The sequence below is a fragment of the Chlamydotis macqueenii genome, chromosome Z (genome assembly GCF_036417535.1).
Source record: "Chlamydotis macqueenii isolate bChlMac1 chromosome Z, bChlMac1.mat, whole genome shotgun sequence".
Taxonomy (NCBI): Eukaryota; Metazoa; Chordata; class Aves; order Otidiformes; family Otididae; genus Chlamydotis; species Chlamydotis macqueenii.
Window position 1 is genome coordinate 59,911,351 of NC_141593.1, and position 13,508 is coordinate 59,924,858.

General features: G+C 39.3%; 1 protein-coding gene across 1 annotated transcript in view; it reads left to right on the forward strand.

Annotated features, from left to right (window-relative positions):
• Positions 1-13,508, forward strand: part of CAMK4 (calcium/calmodulin dependent protein kinase IV) — a 177,223-nt gene that overhangs the window by 87,592 nt on the left and 76,123 nt on the right. Inside the window, exons 3-4 of the mRNA XM_086771205.1 lie at positions 6,767-6,829; positions 7,463-7,545. Of these exons, the coding sequence (XP_086627331.1) occupies positions 6,767-6,829; positions 7,463-7,545 (146 nt within the window). The remainder of the gene's footprint in view (positions 1-6,766; positions 6,830-7,462; positions 7,546-13,508) is intronic.

The following is a 13,508-nucleotide window of genomic DNA, read 5'->3' on the forward strand; positions in this document are numbered from 1 at the left end:
GTTACCTGCAGAGTGAAACTCCCTGCTGGGTTTATGGAAGATGCTGCAGAGGTGTGCGATGGACCAGTTGGAGAAGGTCCAGAGGAGGGCCACGAAGATGATAAAAGGGCTGGACCACCTCTCTTATGAGGACAGGCTGAGAGAGTTGGGGCTGTTCAGCCTGCAGAAGAGGAGGCTCCGGGGAGACCTGATAGCAGTCTTCCAGTACCTCAAGGGGGCCTACAAGAAAGATGGGGAGAGACTCTTCAGTAGGGCCTGTTGCGATAGGACGAGAGGTAATGGTTTTAAAATAGAGGGGGGTAGATTTAGATTAGAAATTAGGAAAAAAAATTTTACGATGCGAGTTATAGAACACTGGAACAGGTTGCCCAGAAAGGTGGTGGAGGCCCCATCTCTGGAAGCGTTCAAGGCCAGGCTGGATGAGGCTCTGAGCAACCTGACCTAGTCAGGGATGTCCCTGCTCCTTGCAGGGGGGTTGGACTAGATGACCTTTGAAGGTCCCTTCTAACCCTAACCATTCTATGATTCTATGATTCTATGATTACTGCTGTGCTTTATTGTGTTGCTTGATGTGTTCTTCAGGGATCTCATGTTCAACTTGAATGGAGATAGAGCCAGAATAGTCTGCCAAGCTTAAAATACAAAAAAGATTATTTTGAACATTATTTTTTTTTTAATATAAAATTAGTCCATTAGGAGTACAAAGATTGCTTCCATACAAAGAGAGAGCTGTTGACCTTGCTGAGAAGGTCAAGCAATGTCCAAGCAAGAGCAACCCCTAAAATATAGGAGTAATTCTTTACTTGAAAAACTCAAATTTTAATTCAAAAACAGGGTCATGCAAAGAATCAAATCACCTGAAGTAGGTGTTAAATAAATGTCCTAGTTGGAACAAAGAAGTATCCTTTTTATTCAGAAGGGTCAGCTTTTTTAAATTCTGCTTTTACTCACTGTCCAGTGCCATGCTGTTTACTGAATTACACCAGAGTAACGCAGAGAAATAGACTGGGTCATCTAAAATACATATATTCATTTGTTCTGGGGTTTTTCTATCATACCACTTTTTGTATCCCTGAAGATACTTTGTCATTTATAGAGAAAACTGACATCCGTGTCTTGCATTGATACATAGACCAGCTCAGATGCATGATTTCAGCCATACTATTCAGCTTTATGCAGATGAAAAAGCACATTCAGAAGTCTTCTTTAGAATGTTTTAATCTTGAAGTCTTGACTGAAAGACTTTCTGAGAAGATATGCTATGTATGAGCTGGGTATAAACTGGAATTCCTGTTATCCAGGACATTCTGAAGTCAAAAAGCAAGACCTAAAACTGTATAGAAAATATGTACTTTGAATGTTTTTCATGTGATGATTTATTTAAATTCAAGATTTAACCTGAAGCTCTATTCTTTTTTTCTTGAAACCTTTCAAGGGAAGCTGAGTAACTCAGCAGCCCTGTCTGTAGTTGTGACAATTGGGAACAGACCTTTCAGACTACCAGGGAATCGACAGCTCTACTTGTGCATAGTCTATGTCTGTACAAGTTTTAATATTTCAGCTTAACTGTCAGAAGACAAAATAATGGCAAAGTTATAAATGGTAATTAGCAATTGACTCCATAAAATACAGAAAGGGTTAGGCTGCAGAGCAATTACTTTAGCTGAGGTGAACATAAAAATTGTTTCTTGGAAGCAGTTTTAATAGAGTGTGGTGGCAAGCCAATAGTCATTTGCAGCATGCTGCCTGTAAGTGCAGAGAAATACATGCTCAGAGACTGACCTGCTTGTTCGATAAAGCATTCATTGCTAAAATTAGAGGTGTTCGTCTGAGTCAATAAGTAGGATATTAAATAAGGAGCTGTGCAGAGCTGAGGTGAACAGCCTCCTTGAGATAGGCAGTGCTATGAAGCTCCTTAAGAGCCGTTGGCACTGGCTGCTTCACAGCCCTTGCCTGGGCACAGTGTTGTCACCCAAACTCTGTGGTGGTCACACCAGATGTGCCCCTCCCTGTCCGCAACACCCTGGGGAAGGAAGACAGCAGAGACTGGGCTTGCGGGATAAAGAGTATGCTCTGCTTCTTGCTCTCTACTAAGTTTGAAGGGTCTGTACATCTGCTGGCCACCTATTTTCAGGATGATGTACCATATTGCAAGGCAGCAGCTGGATTAATCTGTTTACAGTTCATTTTATCTTGTTTCATTTAATTGAGATAGAAGCAACACTTTTCTTTCTCAGTGGTTTGTAACATCACTCCACCTTACCATCTCAGGACATGGAAACATGGAAGAATCTCATCTTTCATTATGGATTTTTCCAGCTCTTTCTTTTGTCAAAACAGTCTGGAATATGTAAATCAGAAATAGACTGGTTATAGACGTAGCACTACTTCACTACACAACCAGGGTCAAATTTCAGAGACACAGTGTTTATAGACACATATCTGTTAAATAGATAAATGCCTAATTCTAGAGAAGTGGAATAACTGGAGAGACAAAACACTAGGGCTAATCCAGGAATAATTACCTTTATTGTGTAAATACTTTAATGTAAGTTAAAGGGGTGGATAATTTCATTCACCCAAACTTGCAAATGCTGTCCTAACTTCCGGGCCTTAGCTGTGTGAAATGCTTTGTTAATGCTGCAATCCTCGGTCTGCCTGTCTGTAAACAGGGTGTATGATTGTGGTTTTGAGCGCACACAGCATGCTACTGTTTGCCTAGTGATGTCAGGTAACATTGCAAAGCCATGCATCCAGCTGCAATACAGTCAGGCGTTCTCGTTTGGCATGCTGGGTTCTTGGACTGCCTCTTGCTCCCAAGTTCAGGTTGCTGGATCTTTGCTGCTGCAGGTACTTTGTTGAGTTAGGTTAAAGCTGGTATACATGTACTTACCTGCGCGGCAGTCACTGCTCCTGGTTTGTTTTCTAAAGCATACTGTGGAGCACTGCAAGCCACAGCACAAGGCAGGACTGGATCGCACCTACAAGCAGTTCTTGCAGATTTGCTGGGTTTAGCACTTCATGTGGGTGTCTCCACAGGTAGGCTCTGGAAGCACATGGATGTGAGCTTTGATAATTACAGGCCACCTAGCAACTTTGGGGGTTTTTTTTGTCTATGAGCAGTGAAATCTTCATGCCTGGTTTTAGCGGTGAAGACCTGATAAACAGCCTGAGCAGCCTGATCTAGTTGAAGATGTCCCTGCTCCTAGACTAGATGACCTTTGAAGGTCCCTTCCAACCCGAACTATTCTATGATTCTATGATTCTATTTCAGGATTACTTGGCAAATGACTTCTCAAATTGACACAGATGTACCACAGCAGAATGCTGCTTCATAGGCCTATCACAGCAAATGCCTCTTGATTGTTTGCAATTTAAAGTTTGCAAACAGAAAATAGAGCTCAGTAAAATTGTACCAGTGTTAAAATCACCCAGCCAGTCATTCGCATGACCTAGTACAGAATTAGGGTAAGTTTTTCAAACAGAGAAAAGTAATCTTTTAAGTAGAAATCAAATCATACTAATGAAATGCTTGATCAAAAGCATACTGTAGTCCATTTAGCATAGATTAAAAGCAAAGGATAAAAGAAGCTTGTAGAAGGATAATTGCTAAATTAATGAAACCGGAAAACGTCTGAAAGTTAATGTTCGATTATTTTTTTTCTTCACGAACAGACCAGTTTGCTGACCTTATTATTCTTGACTATGATATACTCACAAAGGTCTCACTGATGTTCCTGTGAGTAATGTTAATTCAAGGAAAGCTCAAATAAATTGTTATATATTGTACTGCATATTTAAATTGCATCCAAAGCAGAGGAGACAAAAATAAACATCTTGTGGCCTCATTTTGGTTAGTTATTACATCTACACAAATCAGATCACCGTATCTGATGTAGCCAAACATTTGTGGTAACAGGATCTTTTGGGTAAATTATCTGAGTTTTAAAATTTGTTACTCTAGCAACATACAGTATATAGTGAAATGCCTGACTGTCATCCTATCAAATAATTTCTGTCACGAATCTAAGTAGTGGAATTGCTGATACTCCTGCTCAAACTAAAAATAGGCAGGGTGTGGCCCTAATATAAGTAGGTACATTGTGTTGGAAGGAGCTGAAACAAGGTAAGTGTTGATATAGCTCTATCCTTAGTGTAGGAGAAGGTGAGAAAATAAAAGCGATAAAACAGGTGTCCATAATAAAATGCCATGACTATATATGCTGCTGCTTTTACTCTGGAATGATTTATATCACTTTATACATGCACACTTCTGTTGTAAAATCTATCCCAATAGTCATTTTCCAGGATTCTTATAGATATATAACACTCCTACATATTTCTTTGTGGCTTATTTGCCATTGCATCTTAGTACCTTGAATGTGGAGGTACCTTTTCCTCATACCACCACCTGAGGAAGTACTAGGGGAGTCTAATGTTTTGGGTCAGGTCAGGAACTATATCACAGAGGGACTTGCCTACGGTTGCAGAGTAAACATCTAGGAAAGTAAGTACCTGAAACTGAGTCTCAGTTCACTTTTTTTTTCTCTTATTTTGTTGCCACCTGCAAGATGAGAGGAGGTCTCTATAGTTCCTCTGTTGTAACTACTCAGTGACAAAAGGAAGCATCTTTAGAGTCTGGACAGCATTTTCCATGCTATTTGCCAGGCATACTGGATGTGCATACATTTTCAAAACTGGAAAAAACAAACTGCATGTTGTTCAGTTTGTAGTGGTGCTTTTGGATAAGGTAAACTCCTCAGTCTAAACAGCTGGGGAAATGACTGTCCATACAATATTGTACACTAATTTTTCTGATCCTGCTTGAGGTGCAAAGCATATGTAAACAGTCCAGATGTGTATTACTGTCTGAATTGTCAAGAGCTCCTTGCTACCTAGCAGTGGGCTTTGGAGCCCCTGGCTGTGCATTTGCACTCACAAAAGCAACGCAGAGTGGAATAACAGCACTGATGCCAAGGGAGTGAAACCAGTAAGACCACAAGCTGGTGCTCACAGCATTTTAGGAAAACTGCACAGGAGAGCATTCTTCAAACCTGCTTCTCAGTATTTATGTAGCAGGCAAGAAAGACTTCCATTTGGAGTAGAAAGCAATAAAGCTCATAAAGCCTGTGGTGGTCACAGAGCATAAAGGCTCCTGTGTTTGATGCCAGAGAGACATTTACCTGTGAAGATTTAGTTATCGACCATGTTCTTTACTTAAAATTAGGTGTTCAGATAGTGGAATATTTCATTCCTCTTTGATTTTGCTTTCTGCTGCTTCTTACATGCACTGAATCTGTCCACAGTTGTTTTTTCTTTCTTTCATTTTACTTTCTGGCAGAGTCACTAAAACAGGTTAAATGTCAATGAGTTTCAAGAAATCCCTAAGGGCTCTAGGTCCCCACTCATTTACACCACTGTCTGAGCACTGTGACATTACTGACCTGGAATCATTCCTGATTGACACAAAAGGAGATTCAAATTCTGCCTATCCTGTAGCTCTGAATGTGACTGATACTTGGATTTCGTTGTTGCTGGAAAAAAAAATACTGAGAAGTACATCTCTTCTTTCAAGTGATTAAAAAAAAGGGATCATTTTTTTTTAAGCATGTGCCTTCCTCATTAAGAATTTGAAGGTAGTATTATGTCCTTTTTAAAGGTTTATGTATTATGACTGTTCATATCCCATACGATATAAAAAATCCAAACCAAAATCAAAACATGTTTGATGAAAAGCCTCCACTAAAAAAAACCACAGAACCCTCTCTCAAAATGTTCTGCTGTATCATTAGTTTGAAAACAGGTAGTGTCTTAATTTGCTGACTCTCATTCATTTTGTAACCTCTGACATGAAGTGTGCTGTAAAAGTGTTTTTATAATTGTCATCAGTGTAGAATTTCTCTAGGGTTTGTGAGAATATTTGCAAACCAGACTGTTTCTTCATAAATGTATTACCTTAGCAACATAAAAGCATGCATAATTTGCTTACAAGCATTTTGCTTTCTTCATTGCTTAAGCATTCAAGTTCCAGGAGAGCTACAGTTGTCTCTCCTGAGTGGAATACTCCCTAGGTCTCTATTTATTGTGAGAAATGACCGATGTCCCCCAACAGGACATAGGTTGTGCCTGGGTAGTTAAAGACTGCAATTTGAGAATGGAAGGAAAGGGAAGGGCTAATCCTCTCACAGGTTTAACCAAACAGATAGTCTTCTGCATTTATAGACCATTCTGTTAGACATATCTGAAGCAAGCTGAAGTTAAACCTTATACCCTGTCTGTGGCTGGGGCTGTTTGACCTTTGCATCACTTTTTTTTTCCCTAAGCAGTGTGTTTCACTGCTTTGATGTGCACATCTTATGTGCAGAAACCTTTTTCCAGTACAGCTGCTGAACAGTGTATCAAAAGGAAGCTATCCTGGCATAAACTGAAGCCACCTAAATAGTGATAAACAAGGGCAGAACTTGAGTAAAAATAGGGATTTTAGGACCTTTTTCAGATGCCTTCCCTATATTCTGCTTCTTGCATGACTTACGTGTACATTTGTAATCATTTTGCTGGGTGCAGATGTTTTTCTGTTGTAGTTTATGTCCCATGCTAAAGGAAAACTACTCCTTACAGTATATTTAACCTGTGTATCTCACATCAACTTACTCTCCTGTGAGAACTAGAAATGCTCTTCACAATATTTTCCTGTTATGCAGCTAGAAGTTTCTATGGTGAAAGTGGAAATAATTTTTTTACTTTTTCCCTTCCCACTTTTAACCAGGTAGACAAGAAAATTGTGCGCACAGAAATTGGAGTTCTTCTTCGCCTTTCGCATCCAAACATTGTAAGTTTAGCCTTGTTCTTTCACTCCACTTTTGTTTCTTTGTGGGGTTTTTGCATTGTTTCTTTCTGTTCCTGAGTAATGACTATTGCAGTTCACCTGTACAGACTTGGGAGAGTCCTGGATTAAAGCTTTAGGTTTTCCTTATGAGCACATTAGCAGCTCACTGTAGATTTATACTTACACTTTAAAATAAATTATTGATGTTCTGACAGAGTTGAGTGAGAAACTATGCAAAAGAAGTTCTGTAAATGAAAGAGGAAGTTGATGTTGTCAGTCCTTGGAGGCTGGGATGTGTTCAGTTACTTTGAAAGATTGGCAGACAGGTGTTGACAAAAGCAGCTGCTTAAAATCTTGTTACATAGAAGTTGCTGAGGTATGTGGAGTATGAAAATAACAACAACAACAACAAAAAAGATAATGCAAAGGAGATAAAGCTAGCGAAAAAGAGGGTGTGGGAGAGAACATGCACAATAACTTGCTCAACTGCAAGGTAAATGATGCACTGGCTTCAGTTGGAACCATCCTCTGCTCTATGAACTGTAGTCTGTTTCCTGCTGTTGGCCCGTAATATGCTCAGCAAGAAGGCAAATAAGCACAATGAATGCTTTTTGCTATCTTTTTATATTTTACCAGATAAAACTGAAGGAGATATTTGAGACTCCTACAGAAATCAGTCTTGTTCTGGAATTGGTCACAGGTGGAGAACTATTTGACAGGTAAGTTCCCTGTGCGCACCTGACTCTTCCTTCCCCAAGGATGTTACAGTCCAGATTTCTTGTCTTCACATAATCCCTGTTTTATTAATTACTGGAATTAATGGTTTATTCACATGAATAAATATCTGCAAGAATTGACTTTAAAATGTGTTTGAAAATGTGATTATTGGGAGATTTTTTTGGGAAGGAAACACGAGTTGAAAATGGAGGAAATTGTCAGTAAATTCTGAAGAGAACACAGTACTGAAAGAAGATGCTCAGCAGGTGCATAGCATCAGAGTGCTCTAGAGCAGACAAAAGGCAGGGAAACCTGGCAAAATTGCATTGACAGATCATCGTAAAACATGATAGGTGGCAATCAGCCTGCCAGGAGGTAAGCAAAGTAGCAAGAAAGAAATTCTTTTTAATACTCATTGTATTTATAAAATCTCTGGGTTTGTTACAAAGGTTCTGCAAGACAGCTATTGAGTTCTGAAGGTATTGCTCATAAGGCTGCACAAGCTTGTGGTATAGGTGCATATAGTGAAATAATTCTATAATAGAGTTGGGATGATATTTTACTGGTAGGGATTTAGTTTTTTAGAGCAAGAGAAGATGTGAAAAGCATTTGTAACTGGTTTGAGTAAATTAATTAATTCACTGGCATTGGTGACTTGCAAATCATGTAAGGACAAGTTATTTGACCTTCCTTCTTCTGTAATTATAGTATTTTAGAGGACTGTTACACAAATATGCATCAAAGACTCGGTGTGAAAGTATCTTTGACTTGAGAAAACAAGCATACTCTTTTTTTTTTTTTTTTTGTACCATGGTCATAGCTACAGCCTTGAGACGAACTATTTCTGAACAATAACAACGAAAGCAACTCCTCCTGTAACATCTTTAGTTTGCCAGAAGAAAGGTGCATACTGTCTGAGTACTCAGCCAAAGCAATCAGGAGAAACATGCTGCAAGTTGAACAACCAGCAAGCACCCAGTCCTGAGCTAGAGAGCACTCCACACAAGATGCCTTACCTTTCACATAGCCTTTTATATATCCATGTGGTTTCAGATTGGGTGGTTTTCAGGAAGCCTAGATACCCTACGGAAATCGTTGATGAGAAGATTTTGCGAAGGGAAAACACAAATATGCCAGTGAAATGGTTGGTTCCTGAGCAGCAATCATCTATGTGGTAGAAGAAATGAAGATAAAAAGGGAATTGTGTTATTTGATGGAACTAGGATTTAATATTATGACATTTTCAACATTATCAGCAGTGGGATTTCCCCAAAATTGTATGCTTAATCCACTAGTTGGGCTAGAATGAGCTGTTAGACACACCAGAATTGTGGTACCCCATTGTGATGCTACAAATGAGCTCTAATACTATGGGAATCTTCTGAATTCAGCATCCTGCTTTTCTCCATATACAACAGAAGTGGAAACTTTGGCAATACAGTCCTCTCTGATCTGTGATTTGGAAAAAAAAACTAACCAATGAAACAAAAAACATAAAAAGCTATTTTCAACAGTTAAGCTAGCAACAGTAGTATTACTTCACTCTTCAGCCTTAAATGAAGAATAATTCAATAGAAACACACAGCCGAAGTGTTTTGCACTAGTCACTCCAATTAAGCATTATCTGTCCCTTTCCTTTCACCTGGGCTGAAGGATTAATGCTGGCAGTGTGCTGTACAACTGGTGCCCTCTGAGATTTAGTGAGGGTACATTTAGCTTTCTGCCTTCCCCTCTTGTGCTTAATCTTTTCAATCCATTAAAAGATTACATCTTTTTATCATGCGTGAAGAAAACATCTTGACTTACAGAGAGGCCTTATGCACTCTTCCCTCTGTTCTTGCGTGACTGCATCCCAAGAGAAAGCAAAACAACCCTGGAAAGTCTCCTGCTGGGCAATGGGGTTGTGTCAGATCTGCAGGCAGAGGTGTGACCCTGTCTTGAGATCCACCCTATGGCTGTCCTCAAGATAAGACCCTGTATAGAGAGTATGTGGGCAAGCAGGACCCCGATGTGGCCAGGGACCACGCAGAGGGTTTAGAGGACCTTATGTGCTTGGTGCACAGCTACTACACTGATCATACAGAGGCAGCAAAGTAACTTTTGTACTCTGGAGGAGTTATTGTTGTGCCTTTTTCAAATTAGCTGTCAGCAAATGATAGGACTAGATCTAGACTAGATTTGGGGAAGAGTGGCTGGAAAGCTGCCTGGCGGAAAGAGGGTGGTGGTTGACAGCCGGCTGAACATGAGCCAGCAGTGTGCCCAGGTGGCCAAGAAGGCCAACAGCATCCTGACTTGCATCAGGAACAGTGTGGCCAGCAGGAATAGGGAAGTGATCATTCCCCTGTACTCGGTGCTGGTGAGACCACGCCTCAAATACTCCGTGCAGTTTTGGGCCCCTCACTACAAGAGGGACATTGAATTGCTGGAGCATGTCCAGAGGAGGGCAACAAAGCTGTTGAAGAGTCTGGAGAACAAGTCTTATGAGGAGCAGCTGAGGGAATTGGGATTGTTTAGTCTGGAGAAGAGGAGTCTGAGGGGAGACATCATTGCTCTCTACAACTTCCTGAAAGGAGGCTGTAGGGAGGTGGGTGTTGATGTCTTCTCCCAAGTAACAAGTGATAGGATGAAAGGAAATGGCCTCTAGTTGCATCAGGGGAGGTTTAGGTTGGATATTAGGAAACACTTCTTCATTGAAAGAGTGCTCAGGCACTGGAACAGGCTGCCCAAGGAAGTAGTGGAGTCACCATCCCTGGAGGTGTTCAAAGAACATGTAGACATGGGACTTCAGGACATGGTTTAGTAGGCATGGTGGTGTGAGGTTGATGGTCGGACGTGATGATTTTGGAGGTCTCTTTCAACTGTAAGATTCTGTGATTCTCTGATATGTTACATAAAGGCATTTGCTCTCCTTACTGTAAACATCTTCATTTACTGTTATTGCTAATTCTGGTAATATGCCGGTACTTTTTATATCAACTGTTTTATTGCTCTAGTTTTCTGCCATCTCAGATGTCCATTCTTCTTTTGAATAGTGTTTGAGCTGCGGATGAGTATTCTTTCGCATACACATTCCCCTTATCATGAAGATGATTTCAGAAATACCCAAGATCTGATTAGTTTTCTAGAATTCTGTTAGCATTGTTGATGTGCTGCTGGTTCATGCCACTCTAACATAAAAGTTCTGGGTAATAAAATTATTCACTTCCTTCACTATATTTAATATTTCTGTCAAATCATCCACATTATTGCTAAAAAAAGCTTTCATTATAACAATATTTCGGTTGTGTTAACCAAAAGAAGATAAATTCAAACAAAAGTATCAGTTATACATCTGAGTTAATACAGGTGTGTCCTGGTTTCAGCAGTGATGGAGTTAATTTTCCTCTCAGTAGCTGGTGTGTTTTGGATTTTGTATGTGAAGAATGTTGATAAAAACACCCTGATGATATGAGTTATTGTTAATGAGACCAAGGACACTGTCTGGCTTTCCAAGTCTCGTTAAAGTCTCGTTAATGTGCAGATGCAGGAAGCTGGGCAAAAGACAGAATAATTGATCCAAACTGGCCAAAGAGAGTATTCCATGCCATAAATGTCATGCTCAGTATGTAAGTGGGGGTTGCCCATGAGAGGGGGCATCCAGTCTGGCGTCCATTTGGGCACCCTTGGCATTCTCTTCCATCTTGCTTGCTTGCTGGCATCGTCCCCTCTACCTTGCTAGCTTGCTTTCTCTACTTTTGCTTGCTGCTCGGTGTCGTTTCTGTGATCGCTGCTCGGGCTGCGTCAGTCATTCAGACATCAGGTGGGGAGAAATCGTACATTGTTCATTTTGCATATTTTGTATATATTAATATCCTTATATTCTGTTATCTTTGTAGTTTTTAGTATTTTAGTAAAATATTTTTATCTCAACCCACGAGTTTTTCTTTCTTCCCAATTTCTCTCCCCCGTCCCACTGGGTAGGGGGAGGGTGAGTGAGAAACTGTGTGGTAATCCAGGCTAAACCACCACAATCTGAAATTAGGCTAGTTTTGGTTGTATTTTTAAAAATAAATCTGTTTTCTAGACTTCATAAATCACACTGTAGATCATATCTTGACCTATAATATTCCACCATCCCAAACACAGCATATATAACCCTACACTAAACTGGAGAATTTTGTGTAAATTATAATATTTATTGCCAGTTTGCATGATGGTTTTTGCTAACCCAGTAAGGGAGCAGTGACAAAGCAGTGACTCATATCTTTCTTCTCACCGTATCCTATGAAAAGCGTTGCAGAACCATAGTTCAGCCCATAGACATGTCTTTCACATGAGAAGTTTGAGTGACGGGAAGATAAAATGAAATTTGAGTTTATAAAGTTTTTGACATCATATTGTGCATACAGTATAAAGTAATAAACTTTATGTGGATACTTTTAAAAGGTAGATTTATCATCAGAAAGCTTATCTCCATTTCAGGTCTTCTCTGGTTAACAGGAGAAAGCTAGAGGCAGAGCTGATGGAATTAACCTCTAGGTGCTTTCAGATAGATGGGACTGAATTTGAGCTCAAATAAATGGAATCAAACATTTTAATATGAATTGAAGATCACAGTGGAAAAAAAAGAGTTTAAATGCAGTGGCCATAAGGGAATGTAAAATGAATTGACACCACAAAACTTGATGTAGTTCTCCTGGAAAAAAAAAAAAAGACTTTTCTCATTTATATAGCCAAATTGTTTGTCAAACTAATTGCTTTTTTAACCTATTTTTAATAATAATCAGTAAACCTTAGACAGTTCAAAAATTTGGTTAGATAGGTGGCCAGTGGTCTCACTTTTTGTGTTAACCCTTTTGATTATTACAGCTTCAGTTATCTTTATAGTTCTTCCATTTTAGAATGATGATGATTCTGCTGAAGGTTGACTCAGTTATATTTTTGTCTTGCCTCTTCCCTTAAATATAGTTTCTTGATACTGTTAACTTTGACTGTCTTTTCTATCATGTGGTCTATTTCATCAGGTTCTTGGTCACTTTGTTGATCTGGCTTTGCTTTGAACAATTAACCTCTTTATTGTTCCAGGCAGTAATAGGTCTTGCAGCACAATGAAGTTTGATATCTATCCTTTATCAGCTTAATTTTTTGAAGTTGGTCTTTTGCATTCATATTTTGTTCATATCTATTGCTTTCCAGATGAATCACCAAAATGTCGCTTTTCCACATTAAATTTCAGCAAAATAAGTCAAATTCATTTTAATCAGAGTACCTGCAGATTGCTAAGAATAGTTTTTGTTAGACTTTTTCTTTTTTCCAGCTTCAAATGATAATGTCAATTCTTATGTTCTTCTTGTCTGTACTTTGGCATCGTGACCACAAACACTTCTGTTTCTCCCTTCGTCTTATTATTAAGTCCACCAAACATTGTCTAAAAATACCAGTTACGACTGACAGTCTTTTGACTCACTTCCATTTCAAATTTCATATCATTTCCTCTGAAATAGAGATTCAAGCTCATACTGTCTTCTTTTATGGAGTGTATATTAAAAAACATATTAATTAATTGTTCTAAAGAACTTGCCTTTTTAAGAGATTTGTGAATGATTACCTTTTATGGACAAAATTTCCTGAAGAATTCCCAGGCTTCAGGCACACCTTCTTGTTTCTGCTTATGGAAATTAGAACTGCTAGATGACATCCAAAACAGTCAAGGAATTAATCAATCACTAAAGTGGCGATCTTTTATAAACTAGTGGCAGAATAGCATCTTTTATTTGTTTCTCTGCTCTAGTCTCATTATGTGGTGGCAGTTGAGCTTTAGCTGCTGGAGGAAGGAATGTATCACACATCATGCACTCTTAAGATGTGTCAAGGCCGCCAAGGGAGGACTGGAGCAGGTGGACTTGAAATAATCCTGAACTGAGTAATGGTAATGTGAATACTCTTGTGAATTGTGACATAGAGAGATATAAGCACAATATGTGTT